General features: G+C 48.8%; 1 protein-coding gene across 1 annotated transcript; it reads right to left on the bottom strand.

Moving 5' to 3' along the window:
• Positions 1–1,310: 1,310 nt before the first annotated feature.
• On the bottom strand, positions 1,311–12,588 carry Tex52 (testis expressed 52). The gene is made up of 3 exons (XM_006987894.4): positions 11,950–12,588; positions 7,905–8,449; positions 1,311–2,840 (listed from the first exon to the last, which is right to left on the bottom strand). Exons 1-3 carry the CDS (start codon positions 12,025–12,027, stop codon positions 2,564–2,566), a joined length of 900 nt encoding a protein of 299 aa, XP_006987956.1. The 5' UTR covers positions 12,028–12,588; the 3' UTR covers positions 1,311–2,563.
• Between the last annotated feature and the right edge of the window lie 115 nt (positions 12,589–12,703).

Genomic DNA, 12,703 nt, shown 5'->3' with positions numbered 1-12,703 from the left:
TAATAGTTACTTTATTCTGTGGACGATGGTGGACAGATTTATGCTAGTGTTTGGCAAGAACTTCACTTACATTATTTTCTTCATCCCAATTATTACAGCCTAGTGTTTTCCATTGTGCAGAAAAACAAAACAAAACAAAATTCAGAGGGTGTTGTGGAATAGGATATTTGTATAACTTTGTAAAGATGTTTTGCATTTGTTTGTGTTGCAGAATAATTGTTTAACTATGTAAAGATGTGCTACTTTTGTTTATGTTGCATTTGTTTAACTGTGTAAAGATGTGTTGCTATTTCACCTTGTCTGCCTAACGCATCTGATTGATCTAATAAAAAGCTGAATGGCCAATAGCTAGGCAGAGGAGGGATAAGAAGAGCTAGTAGGCAGAGAGAAAAGGGGAGCCAGCCAGCCGGTCAGGAGCCAGCCAGCTGGGGGCCAGCCAGCCAGGGGCCAGCTAGCCAGACATGGAGGAAGCAGGAAGGCAGACGGACAGTACATAGATGAGGTAAATGAACCTTGGGGCAGCACATAAATTAATAGAAATGGGATAATTTAAATTTTAAAAAAAAAAGCTAGCTAGAAACAAGCCTAAGCTAAGTCCAAGCATTCATAATTAATAAGTATCTGTCATGATTTGGGGCCTGGCAGCCCAAGAAATCCTGCTACAAGAGGGGAGCAGTTTCTTTCCCACAGGTCTCACAACTGGTGAGTGGCTGAGTCAGCATAGCTAAACTCGGTCATGTCTCAAGTTCCAAGTGCCTTTGGGGCTTTAGAAATAAGTGGAGACAGAGGGGTTTGGAGGTGGCTCAGCAGTTAAGGGTGCTTGCTGCTCTTCCAGAGGACTCCAGTTCAGTTCTCAGCACCCATGTCAGGCAGTTCACAACTGCCTGCAACTCCAGCTCCTCTTCTGGGCTCTCTGGGCATCTAAATGCATGTAAACAAATCCTCACACAAACGCATAAGTAAAAATAAAATGTTTGGGGGAAAAATAGAAGTGGAGACAGATTAGTGGCAGACAGAGGCAGCCACCCACTTGAGGATATGTTACAGGAGGAGGTAAGAGGGGCCCCCACCACCTGATTTCCTTTCCTCTAGCCACGCACCCTGGCCCCCTCCACCAGGCTTTGGACCTGTGCTGCCTGCACCTGAGTCAGAGAAAACACCTGATGACTGCCTTCTGCCTGCCTCCACTTCAAACCTCGTCTCTGACCCCAGAGTCAATCTGCTGAGGCCTTCGGAGTCAACAGCAGCTCAGGTCCAAAGCCCTTAGGCCACTCTCAGCTGACTGCTGCCTTCTGCAGGGGTCCCTTTGACCACCATGGCCAGCGAGTAATGATGCTTGGAAGGCAAGAAGGTAGTTCGGTTCAACATAACTCAGTAGCTGATGTTGATTCAAACTTCAGGACTCTGACCCCGAGTAGTTTATTTTAGGTATATTTAAACACAGCACAATTTGGTGAAAATGTTTCTGATGCTCATTAACTCAATCCCCATGTGCACAACAAAGCTTAAGACATGACTACATCAAAACTCCTTGTAAACCACAAGTGACATCTTCCATAAAGATGGGCTCCACGGATTGAGAAAAACAAATTCATGATAAGGGTCTTGGGGAGGATCTGGTATGGTCTCAGCTGCACAGATAGCACAAAGGTCACAAGGCTATTAACAGTCCTCTGGGCAGAAAACAGGTTATATGTTTCTCCCTTTGAAGAGACAAGCCTGTGTGTTCAACATTCCTGGTTCCCCTAGTGCTTATCTGTGAGCACAAGGACCTCTGTGCCTCCTACACCTTTCACCTTGAATCTCTACTTGTTCCACGCTTGCCCTGCTGAGGAATGGCTGCGTTCCTCAGGCCTAACTCTCCAGCACTATCTGTGACCAAATCCTGCAGGGAGACCTGCGAGCAGCCCTACATCTACTATATGGTTGGACTACTACAAGCAGTTGTGTTTGGTCTTTGTCCAGATATCAAATAGTCCATGGAGGAGATGGCATTGAGGTTATGTTTTTTTGCCTAAGAGGTTTTCTGTCCTCTAACCAATCCCAGTGTTATTGTGAATTGGTTCTGGGAGTAGAGACAACTTTTTTTTTTGTAGTGTGATGGGAATTGAACACAGAACCTCACTCTTGCTAGGCAAGCACTGTACCACTGAGCTATATTCCCAGCCTGCACTTCCTTACCCACATTTCTTACCATACCTCTTCCTCACCCCAGCACACACACACACACACACACACACACACACACACACACACACACACACACACACACACACACACACACGCCGCTCCTTATTCTAATCTTGAGAGCTGGAAATACAGCTGCCCTACCCCCTCTCTCTGCCCCAATCCTCCCATACTACTATGAGTCCGCCAAGGAAAACACAGAACAATTCAGAGCTTCAGTTAATGTCTCCAGGAGCCTGAAACAGAGGTGGTATGAGGCTGGAGGATGGTCAAAAGGTTATTCTGTAGAAGCTAGAGTCCTCGGCCTCCTGGGGCTTCTTGCTGAGGAATGTAGGCTGCTGTGTACCCTGAGGCTCTTTTAGACACATCCAGGTCTTCATTTCCAATTTTCCTCTGATGTTTTGGCAGGTCTTGCCTTGGACAGGTAGTGGAGGGGCCTGGCAATCCGGTCCTCTATCAGGGCTTGGTAGTCTTTCACAAGGTCTTTGCTCAGGGGCACAGTGGGCAGCCGAGCCAGTTTCAGGACCTTTTCCTGGTAATGAGGCTGAGGATTTGGGCAGGGCCAGCTCCTGCTGAAATTATTGGGAAGTGGGTTGGGGAGGATCTGGTGGCCCCAAGGCTCAAGCCTTCCCCCAGTGGATATGAACCGGGACCTGTTGGGAAAGCAGTTCAGAGACAGCAGAGTCAGGGGAGGGTTCCAGGCGTGACAGGAGAGGTAGGAAGGGCAGGTGGCGATTCCCATCAGCTATTTGGGGATCAGGCTATATACCAAATGGCCTGCATTTGAACTGTGTGTTGCGCGGCATTAGGAGAGCCATACTGTCTAGCTGTATACCTTTCATCCTTGGGACAGCTGTATAGAATACCTCCTAGAATTTTTGTTACTTATTTTTATTGCACTTACTAATGTTATTATTTTATGTGTGTGAGCATCGTGCCTGCATGCTGGCATGTACACCACTTGTTAGCCTGGTGCCAGGGGAAGTTAGAAGGAGGTGTCAGATCCCCTTAGTCTAGAGTTACAGACAGCTGTGAGCTGTCATCTGGGTGCTGGGAATTGAACTCCGATCCTCTGGAAGAGCAGCCAGTGCTCTCTCCAGCCCCTCACCTAGACTCTTCTTATAGACGTGTCTGGTGCTAGGGACTGAACCCAGGGCCTTACACATGCTTGGCAAGCACTCTGGCACTGAGCTACACCCCAGTCCGAGGGCCCACTCTCTGCTTCCTCCTTTCTTCCTTCCATCTCAGTCTATAGCCCATGCTGGTCTCCTCTTGAGATCCTCTTGCCTCCTCCTCCTCCTCCAGAGTGCTAAGATCACAGGTTTCTACCACCAAGTCTGACTCTAGTGCAGGCTTTTATCTAAATTCCAGCCATTCTTCTCATCTCCTCTTTTCTGAGAACGAGGTGCAGATGGAAAGGCCGCTGAAGTCAGCACAGTGGAGCCGGTGACTTCCTCTTGTTTTGGCCTGTAGTATTAAATTGAACAGTAGCAAATTGACTTAAAAACAAAACAACAACATAGTTGAATAGTAGCAGATTTTCTGTGCTTCAACAGGTTTCATGCCTGGTTCAGCAGATATTTCTGTTTGCTGCTTTTGGTTAATCTGAGGGTCTCAGCTGCAGCTAGCTGCACATGGGAACCATGCCAGAAATGTTTCTTGGTTTTGTTGTTTATTGATTACTATTATATTACTACTACTACTACTACTACTACTACTACTACTACTACTACTACTACTATTATTAGTGCAGAGATGAAACTTTGAACCTCTTGCATGGTAAATAAGAAGCTATGTTCCTGAGCTATGCCCCGACCCTGTGATATTTTGAAAAGTTCCCCAGGAATCTAGCCAAGTATGTACACAAGACCTTGAGTTTCTATCCAGAGGGCCCCGGGGATTAAGACAGAATCTCCTGTAGCCCAGATCGTGTCTGGTTTATGTGGTGCTGGGCATTGAACCCAGGACTTCATGAATGCTAGGCGAACATTTTATCAACTGAGCTATGCACCCACCCACCCTCTTTTTTGAAAGAAGGTCTCATGTAGCCCAGGCTGGCAACAAACTTAGTATGTAGCCAAAGATGGCCTTGAATTCCTGATCCACCTGCCTCAGTCTCTCCCAACTGCCAGGATTATAGGCATGCACCACCATGCCCTACACAACCGTGCATCTTTCTGAAGATGCCTGTATGATACACATTAGTTACCAATAGTCTTCATGTATGGACAGCAGAGAAAGCCAGTGTCCTCAAGGTGACTCATCCCCAAAAGTCACCAACTTTGGGTGCTATATTTTAAAACTTGTATGTGTATAAACACACACATGTGTAAGGTATGTGCGTGTGGTATGTGCAGGGCTGGTGCAGAGGCCAGAGAGTGCTATCAGTGTCTTCCTCTTTCTCTGCCTTACTCCCTCGAGAGGGGCTCGCTCGCCGGGTCTGAAGCTTAACATTTCAGCTAGGCTAGCTGGCCAATGAGCTCCTAGAGTCTGCTGGTCTCCGTCCCCCAACATTGCTGGGGTTGCAAGTATGCATGGTTGCGCCCAGCTTTTTCTACATGGCTGTGGGGGAGTCAGACTCAGGTTCTTATGCCTGTGCAGCAATCACTCACCCACTGACTCCTCTCCGTGTGAGTGTGCCTGTGTGCAGAGCTGGGGGGGAACCTGGCCTCATACATGCTAAACAAGTGTCCTGCCCCTGAGCTGTACTCACAGGCTTCACTGGTTTTTTGTTTTATTTTTAATTAAAAATCCCTGCCTGGAGGTTGTAGTCAGAAGGTTTCTCCGGTCCCGAGTTCCTCTGGTCCCGCCTGGCCCCACGGACCCTCCGGCACTTATAAAATAATCACGCAGAAGCTTATACTATTTACAATTGCATGGCCAATGGCAGGCTTCTGGCTACCTAGCTCTTATAACTTAACACATTTCTATTCATCCATAAGTTACCACGTGGCTGTGGCTTACCGGTACGTTTACATCTTGCTTCTTCTGGCGGCGGCTGGCAGCGTCTGCCCCACTCTCCTTTTTTCTCACACTATCTCTCCTGGATTTCCCCGCCTGGCTCCATCCTGCCCTGCCATAGGCCAATGCAGCTTTATTTATCAACCAATCAGAGCAACACATATTCACAGAGTACAGAAAGACATCCCACAGCACTTCCCTTTTTCTGTCTAATCAAAAAGGAAGGTTTTAACTTTAACATAGTAAAATTATATGTAACAAACAGTTATCAAGCAAGAATTACAGTACAATATCTAGTCTATTTATATTTGGCAAAATTAAAGAAAATATTCTATCACCTATCCTATATTTGTGAATCTAAAGTTTCATATCTAATTTATCTCTTATCAGGAGGTGGTAGCACACACCTTTAATCTCAACACTTAGGAGGTGGGTCTCTGTGAGTTTGAGGCCAGCCTGGTTTACAAATCGAGTTCTAGGAGAGCCAAGGCTACACAAAGAAATCTTGTCTTGAAAAGCAAAACAAACCCTCAAGCTAGGTATGGTGGCAAGTACCTTTAATGCTAGTACTGTGAGTTCCAGGCCAGCCAAGGCTACATAGAGAGACCCTGTCTCAAAAAAAAAAAAAAAAAAAAAAAAAAAAAAAATCTCGCCAGGCTGAAGAGATGGCTCAGTGGTCAAGAGAGCTTAGTGCTCTGAGAAGAGCAGAGTTCAGATCCGAGCTCTGTGTCCCGTGGCTCACAAAAGCCTGTGACCCCAGCTCCAGGGATCTGATGCCCCCTTCTGGCCTCCACGAGCATCTACACACACACATTCTCTCTCTCTCTCTCTCTCTCTCTCTCTCTCTCTCTCTCTCTCTCTCTCTCTCTCTCTCTCTCTCCCTCTCTCTCTCTCTCTCTCTCTCTCTCTCTCTCTCTCTCTCTCACACACACACACACACACACACACACACACACACATTTCTCTCTCCTCTATCTCTGTCTCTGTCTCTGTCTCTCTCTCTCACACACACACACACAGTTCCCTCTAATATCTGTCTCTGCTGGGACCACTCCAGCAGGGCCTAGCCAGTTCTAGGCCTCTGTAACCTTCTGAAGACCTAACTTAGCCCTGGTTTCTCTGTTAAGCTCTGAGGTGTTTTTATTATCATATATTATACATAACTCATTTCATTGTGTTTTATTCCTGTATATAACATATTTTAATCATAGTCACTCTCATTCCCAGGGACCCCCTTCCTCCTCCCAGCTGGTGAGCGACCCGATGCGTTTCACTAGGGTTACTTACAGGAGCATGGGCACCCTCCGCAGTGGTTCCACCCTTAAAGGAAATGTCTCCCCTCCAAGGACTGTCATTGCCTGTTAGCCCTCGGGAGGGAGAGGTGGCGCCCCCTCATCCCTCCCTCCCCTCCTCCTGGACAAGGTAACATCTAACTTTGGTTCAATTTCTTTCTCCCATCTTTCTTTTCTTTTCTGTGTGGAGGCTAGAATCCAAGGCCCTGAGCATGGAAGCAAGTTCTCCTCCTCCGAGCTGCACTCTAAGCTCCTGGTTTGGTTCTCTTACAAACTGACGACCTATTTCAGACTTATCCAGTGAGGTAAGTGTCCGTGATCCTCCTTTGCCAATTGACCCTGGAGAAACCAAACCACTTGTCAAAATGATACTCTCTGGACTTAATTCTGACGCCAGGTTTCACTTCTGCTTCCTCTGGTAATAATGGACCTTACTGGCCAGATGTGGTGGTATATGCCTCTAATCCGGAACTTTGGAGGTGAAGGCAGGAGAATCATGAGTTCAAGGCCAGTCTTGGCTAAATAAGACTCCAGCTTTAAAGAGGGGGGTGGATTTTCCTGGGGGTTTAATATTCTTGTGCCTCAAGCACGTGATACATTCTGTATTCTCCTTGTTTAAAAAGAGGAAAAGAAGGGGGAAGAGAAAAGAAGAAAGGAAGGGAGGGAGGGAGGGAAAGAAAGAAGAAAGAGGGAGGGCCTGGAGATGGCTCGGTGGTTAAGAGCACTGGCTGCTTTCTCAGAGGACCCAGGTTCAATTCCCAGCACTCACGTGGCAGCTCTCAACTGTCTGTAACTCCAGTTCCAGGGACTCCAACAGCATTTTCTGGCTTCCTCAGGCACCAGGCACGATTGTGGTGCACAGACATACATTCAGGCAAAACACTCATATACATAATTTTTAAAAAACTTGAGAAAGAAAAAAATGACAGCCAGGCATGGCGGCATACATATGTAATCCTAGCACTCAGGAGACAGGCCGGAGAATTGCCGGTCAAGGCCAGCCTGGACCATATAGTGACATCCTGCCTCCACAGAACAAAAGAAATACGACGACACCTACCATCTCACACACACTTGGGTGCTTTGCAGGTATAGTGTGGCTTTGTTGCTGTCTCTTCTATCTTTTGAAGCCAGGGACTAAATTACGTTTCTCAGTAGCCCTAGGCCAAGCAGATGTTAAATTCACATTTTTAGGTAAGTAATGAAGCGCCTTTCCACGGGCTGTCCCCCCACCCTGCCTGCACCACCTGGTCGGCAACTTTCCGGCAGCAGTGGGGAGTGTGGCCCCATGGCACTTGTTAGTGCTCGCAAGGCCATGGGTTCCAGCTGCATGAAACAACGGTTCAGGTGACTGTGAGTGGGAAATTTGGAGACGAACATTAGATACCAGAAACAGGAAGGGAGAGGTGGGGAGGGGGCATGTGAACACCGGCAGGACCACTGCCTGGGAAGCGGGGAGCTTACTTCTTGAATTTTGGTGGGGGCAGAATGTTGCCGTGGGCATCGAGTGGAGGGGCCCTTTGTTCACTCCTCAGCTTGAGTTTTTCCACCTCCTTCAGCTCTCTCACTGTTCGCAGAATCACTTGGTTCTTTCTGTTCGTGTCCACGAAGATGGGGGTCGCACTGATGAAGGTCAGGAAGCTGTGGGGGCCCATCCAGGAGGGCGGAGGGATGGCAGCGGCTGGGAGGCGGTGGGCATCGGAGTAAGTCAAGCTGCGCCAGACATTGCTGTCGTAGGGTTTGTCCGGCCTGGTGGGGAAGGTGGCAGGCAGACGTCCCACATCAAGCCATGTGTGAAAGCCCCAGCTGTGCTGGGCTGCATCCTTCCAAGGACAGAGCGCCTGGCGATGAACTTTAGACTTCATGTCTGTGTACGGTGGCTGCTTCAGGGCCAGCTTGTGGTAGGCCTGCTGGGTGAAGCCTGGCAACTCCTTTGCCTTGTTAGGCAGGAGGAACTCACGCTGCGTCCAAGTCTGGTAGGTGGGGAAGGATTCTCTGGCGTGGACCATCTAGGGAGACACAAAAGGGAGAGCCTAGCCTGGCTGTGCCAGCAGAGGAGCAGGACGCTGCAGAGGTGCCCTGCTCTCCTCCGCAGGGACAGGCTGCCAGCCTCCAGCCCAGGACTCAGGAGGTAGATGACCTCCACAAGGAGGCATCTGTCCGTTCCCACTGTCATCAGGGGTGTGTGTGTGTGTGTGAGAGAGAGAGAGAGGAGGAGGAGAGAGAGAGAGAGAGAGAGAGAGAGAGAGAGAGAGAGAGAGAGAGAGAGAGAGAGAGAGTCAGGAGACAACCTTGGATGCTGCTCGTTTTTTGAGATGGTATCTCTCACTGGTCTAGGAATTATTGGGCCGGCTACACTGACTGGCCATGAGCCATCGAGCGTCAGGAATCCACCTCTCCCAACCCCAACCCCCAGCCCTGGGACTATAAATGTGCGTTTCCATTTGAAACTTTTTATTACCTGAAAAATATTTTTATTTTATGAGTGTTTCACCTGCAAGTATGTATACGTACATGTGTGCTTATTAACCTCGGAGGGCAGAATCCAGGGGACCCACTGGAGTTCAAATGGCTGTGAGCTGCCATGTAGGTCCTCTGCAAATACTCTTAACCACTGAGCCAGCTCTGTCGGCTCCTGCAGACTTGTTTCTGTGAGTTCTCGGGCTTGAACTCCGGCCGTCACACTGGTATAGCAAGCACTTTACAGGCTGAGGCACTTAAGAACAGCATCAGCACGACAGGCTCTGGAGTCATAGGGGATGCAAGCCTCTGGCACGCTCGCACGGGGCTGTCTAGATTAACTGAGGTGGAAGGAGCCACGTTAACTCTGACGCCACCAGCAAGCAGAAAGCAAGCTGAGCACTAGCCTTTATCTCCTTGACTGCCACAGACTCCTACCTTGATGGACTACAGGCCTGAACTGTGAGCCACAATAAATCCTTCTTAACTTTGCTATCAGGCATTTTGTTTCAAAGAGACTGGTAATTGCCCCAACGCAGAAGTTACTGTACTGTCCTCCCTATCATTTCCATAGATTTATCAAATCTCAATGTTTTTCCAATTATTACATTCTGACTTTGATTTCCCATTCTCAACTTCTAAAAATATATATATAAAATAGTATCTTGGGTATAAAGCTTTTATTTTAAAGTTCTGTGCATGGGTGTCTTGACTGTGTACGTCTGTGCACAGCATACATGTCTGGTGCCAAAGGAGGCCAGGCGGGGGGGGGGGGGGGGGGGGGGGGGACGGACGGGCACCGAATGCTCTGGAACTGGAGTTAGAGACGGTATGAGCCATCACGTAGGTGCTGGGAGCCTGGGTCCTCTGGAAGAGCAACCAGTGCCCTTAAGCACTGAACCTCTCTCTAGGCCCTACTTGTACTTACATTTTTATTTATTTAGTGTATATGTGAGTTATGGTGTGAGTGTGGAAGTCAGAGGACCACTTCCAGAGGAACTGAACTTGGTACCAGTAGGTGGCAAATGCCCTAACGCTGTGAGTTCTCACTGGCCCCCACTCTCCTCCATTCTCATGCCCTCCCCTCATGTGTCCCTGTACACACATCCGGGCCAGGGGGGTGACCCATGGCAGCCATTCTAGCAACATACTTTCCCTTGTTCCTGGTCCCTAAAGGAGGGCCAAGTGGCTTTCCATCCCAGAGTCCTCTTATTACCTCTTCTGTCCTTGGCACTTTCCCCTCATTTCTCATGGGAAGGCCAGTCAGGCTAGGAAGCATCTAGAATGTTCTTTCCGTACCTTTTCTTTTCTTCCCTCCACGAGACATGGTGCCCCCTTTCCTCCAACTCCATGAGAAAATATCCAGTTCTGCTCTGGTTTGCATTAATGTCCCTCAAAGGCTGGCGTAAAAGGCCTGGTTCCAGCTTGAGCATTGCCTTGGAGTCGGTAGAACCTCAGGTGAGGGGCCTCGTGGAAGTTAGGCCCCTGGCAGCATGCTTTTAGGGGGGACAGTGGGAGCCAGGACCCTTCCTGCTCTTTGCTTCCGGGTGCCCATGAGGTGAGAGGCCTGCTCCGGCATGCTCTTCCTCCGTGGGTGCCTCACAGGTGTAGAGCAGCAAGGCCAAATGACCGCACCCTGAAGGAAGCCTCTACCGTGAGCCCCAGTGGACCTCTCCTCTGAGTTATCACAAGAATTTTGTCACAGCAGTAGAAAACTGACAAAAATGGCAACCAAGTCCCTATTTCAGAGGCAGAAAGACCCCGTTACGGTAAGGGATTCACATGGGGTCTCAACCAAGTGGGAGAGTTCGGGTTTACGCTGTGTTCAACCTCAGCATACTTAGCTGTGTGAAACATGGCTAAGAGCTTGTTCACAGTCTGACCAGGAGCAGAAATGTTTTAAAATGTTCTTCCCTCTCACCCACTCTAGGGCTTTCCTCACTCCAAAACTCCACCAGTTCCGTCAGCATCATCCCCTAAATCCTGTTTCTTTAAAATTAAAATCTAGTGCACGTGGCCATACACGCACATGCCATGGCATGCACGTGAAGGTCTGAGGACAGCTTGAAGGAGTCTGGCTTCTCTACCACGTCAGTTCTAGAGACGGATCTCAGGCTGTCAGGCACAAGTGTCCTAACCACCCCGGCCATCTTGTTGGCTCGCTGGCATGTTTATTTCCTCCTTCCTTTTGATTTTGTGAGATAAGATCTCATGTGTAGCAGATCAGGTGGACCAGGCTGATGAATGCTAAAATTACAGGCATGACTCACTGTTCTATAAGAACACCCCGGAGGAAAGGGCTGAGAGCTGGCGCAAATAAGCCTGTCTATCCCAGGCAAGACGGCCCGTGCTAGTAACTCGTGAGGAGGTAGAGGCAGACATCCTCAGGTTTGACAATAGCCTAGCCTACGTGTGAATTTCAACAGGGGCTATATAGGGAGCTTCTGCCTCAAAATAAACAAAGCCAAACAAACAAATCCAAAACTGGGCCTAATGGCACATTATCTATAATAGCAGTCCTTGGAAGGTTGAGACAGGGCTATTGCAGGCCGGTAGTATCAGGCTAGCCAGGTAGCAAGACTACCTCAACTAAACAACAAACACCCTGGAATCTGAAAATGTAAGATCCCAAATGCAGAAAATCTTATTTTTTTCCCCCCTGGGTAAAAGCATGGTGTCACAAGCAGAAAATTCCACATTCAACCTTTTCGATCAGCCTCAAATATCAGACCTTCTGAAAATACTGCATGCACAGTCACCTTTAGGTTGTGTATAAGACATCTATGAAACACAGAGGAATCTCATGGTAAATTTTAGGTCCCTCCCCAAGATAGTTTATGACATACATCCAAACACTTTAATCCAAAAATAAATCCCAAAGCTAAGAATATTTCTGGCCCCAGTTGCTTTAGATAAGACCTCTTCAACCTGTGCTAGCCAGGCTCCTCCTCCTGGCTATCACAGGACGAAGGCAGAGGTTTGTGTTCCAGGAAGCCTGCTGCTCAGGACAACCTGAAAGTCGGGCTTGCAGAGTTGGGCCCCACTCTACCTGCAGGAAAGGCTCCCTGACATGAGATACATCTTTCACGGATGGCCTTTGGGGTGATCTTTTCCAGCTGCTGGCCATTCTTCCTCTGAGCCACAGAGCCAGGAGGGGAGGCTTTGGGGAAAAGCCCTTTCTGGTACCATTGTTTGCTGCTAGGGTTGCTATGGTGATGCTTCCTGACTGGTGCTGCTGGGAGGAGGCTCTCGCCTGTCCTGGGAGGCTCTTCAGTCCCTGATGCTTTCCTGGTGAGGTAGGGAGGGGGCAGTGCTGTCAGTTCTGGTTACAAACTGTGGTAACAGGAGCTGCTTCCAGGAGGACCTTGCCTGGGAGGCTTGAGGAGGAGGAGGAAGCAGGCAGGTTCCCAGGCTTGGGGCAGGGATAGAAGTGGTAATGAGACACCTGCAATGGCCCAGCTTTCACCCGAATGTTGAAGGGACTGGGAGGGGAGGGGAGGACTACAGTGCTGTTGTAACTTGAGGAATCAACAGGGGCCCAAGTCAGATTCTGGCCCCACAGGAGGTCTGGAGGTGGCAGGAAGAGGTGGACAGTGCAGGGGAATAGCAGGAAAATTGGACTTTGTGGGAGACAGGATCTCACGTACCTAGACTGGCTGATCCTCCTGCCTCCACCCCAAGGGCTGAGATTATAGGCATGAACCACCACACCAGACAAAACTAGCAATTTCTGAGTCAGAAAAGGGCGTGGGAGGAACATCTGTGCAAGGCCTTGCCCACCATCTCCAGTCTCCACCATCACC

The sequence above is a fragment of the Peromyscus maniculatus genome, chromosome 3, assembly GCF_049852395.1.
Source record: "Peromyscus maniculatus bairdii isolate BWxNUB_F1_BW_parent chromosome 3, HU_Pman_BW_mat_3.1, whole genome shotgun sequence".
Classification (NCBI taxonomy): Eukaryota; Metazoa; Chordata; class Mammalia; order Rodentia; family Cricetidae; genus Peromyscus; species Peromyscus maniculatus.
Note: the sequence above shows the minus strand (reverse complement) of the source record. Positions and strands in the feature narration are given on the sequence as shown.

What these genes read in the sequence shown, in the direction of transcription:
- Tex52 (XM_006987894.4), bottom strand. Translation starts at nt 12,027, where the DNA reads ATGGCCAGCAGCTGGAAAAGATCACCCCAAAGGCCATCCGTGAAAGAT. An exon ending in TCAGGGAGCCTTTCCTGCAG is followed by an intron (nt 8,450 to 11,949) that starts GTAGAGTGGGGC and finishes GTGTCTCCCTAG; the next exon opens with ATGGTCCACGCCAGAGAATC. An exon ending in CCCCCACCAAAATTCAAGAA is followed by an intron (nt 2,841 to 7,904) that starts GTAAGCTCCCCG and finishes CTTTCCCAACAG; the next exon opens with GTCCCGGTTCATATCCACTG.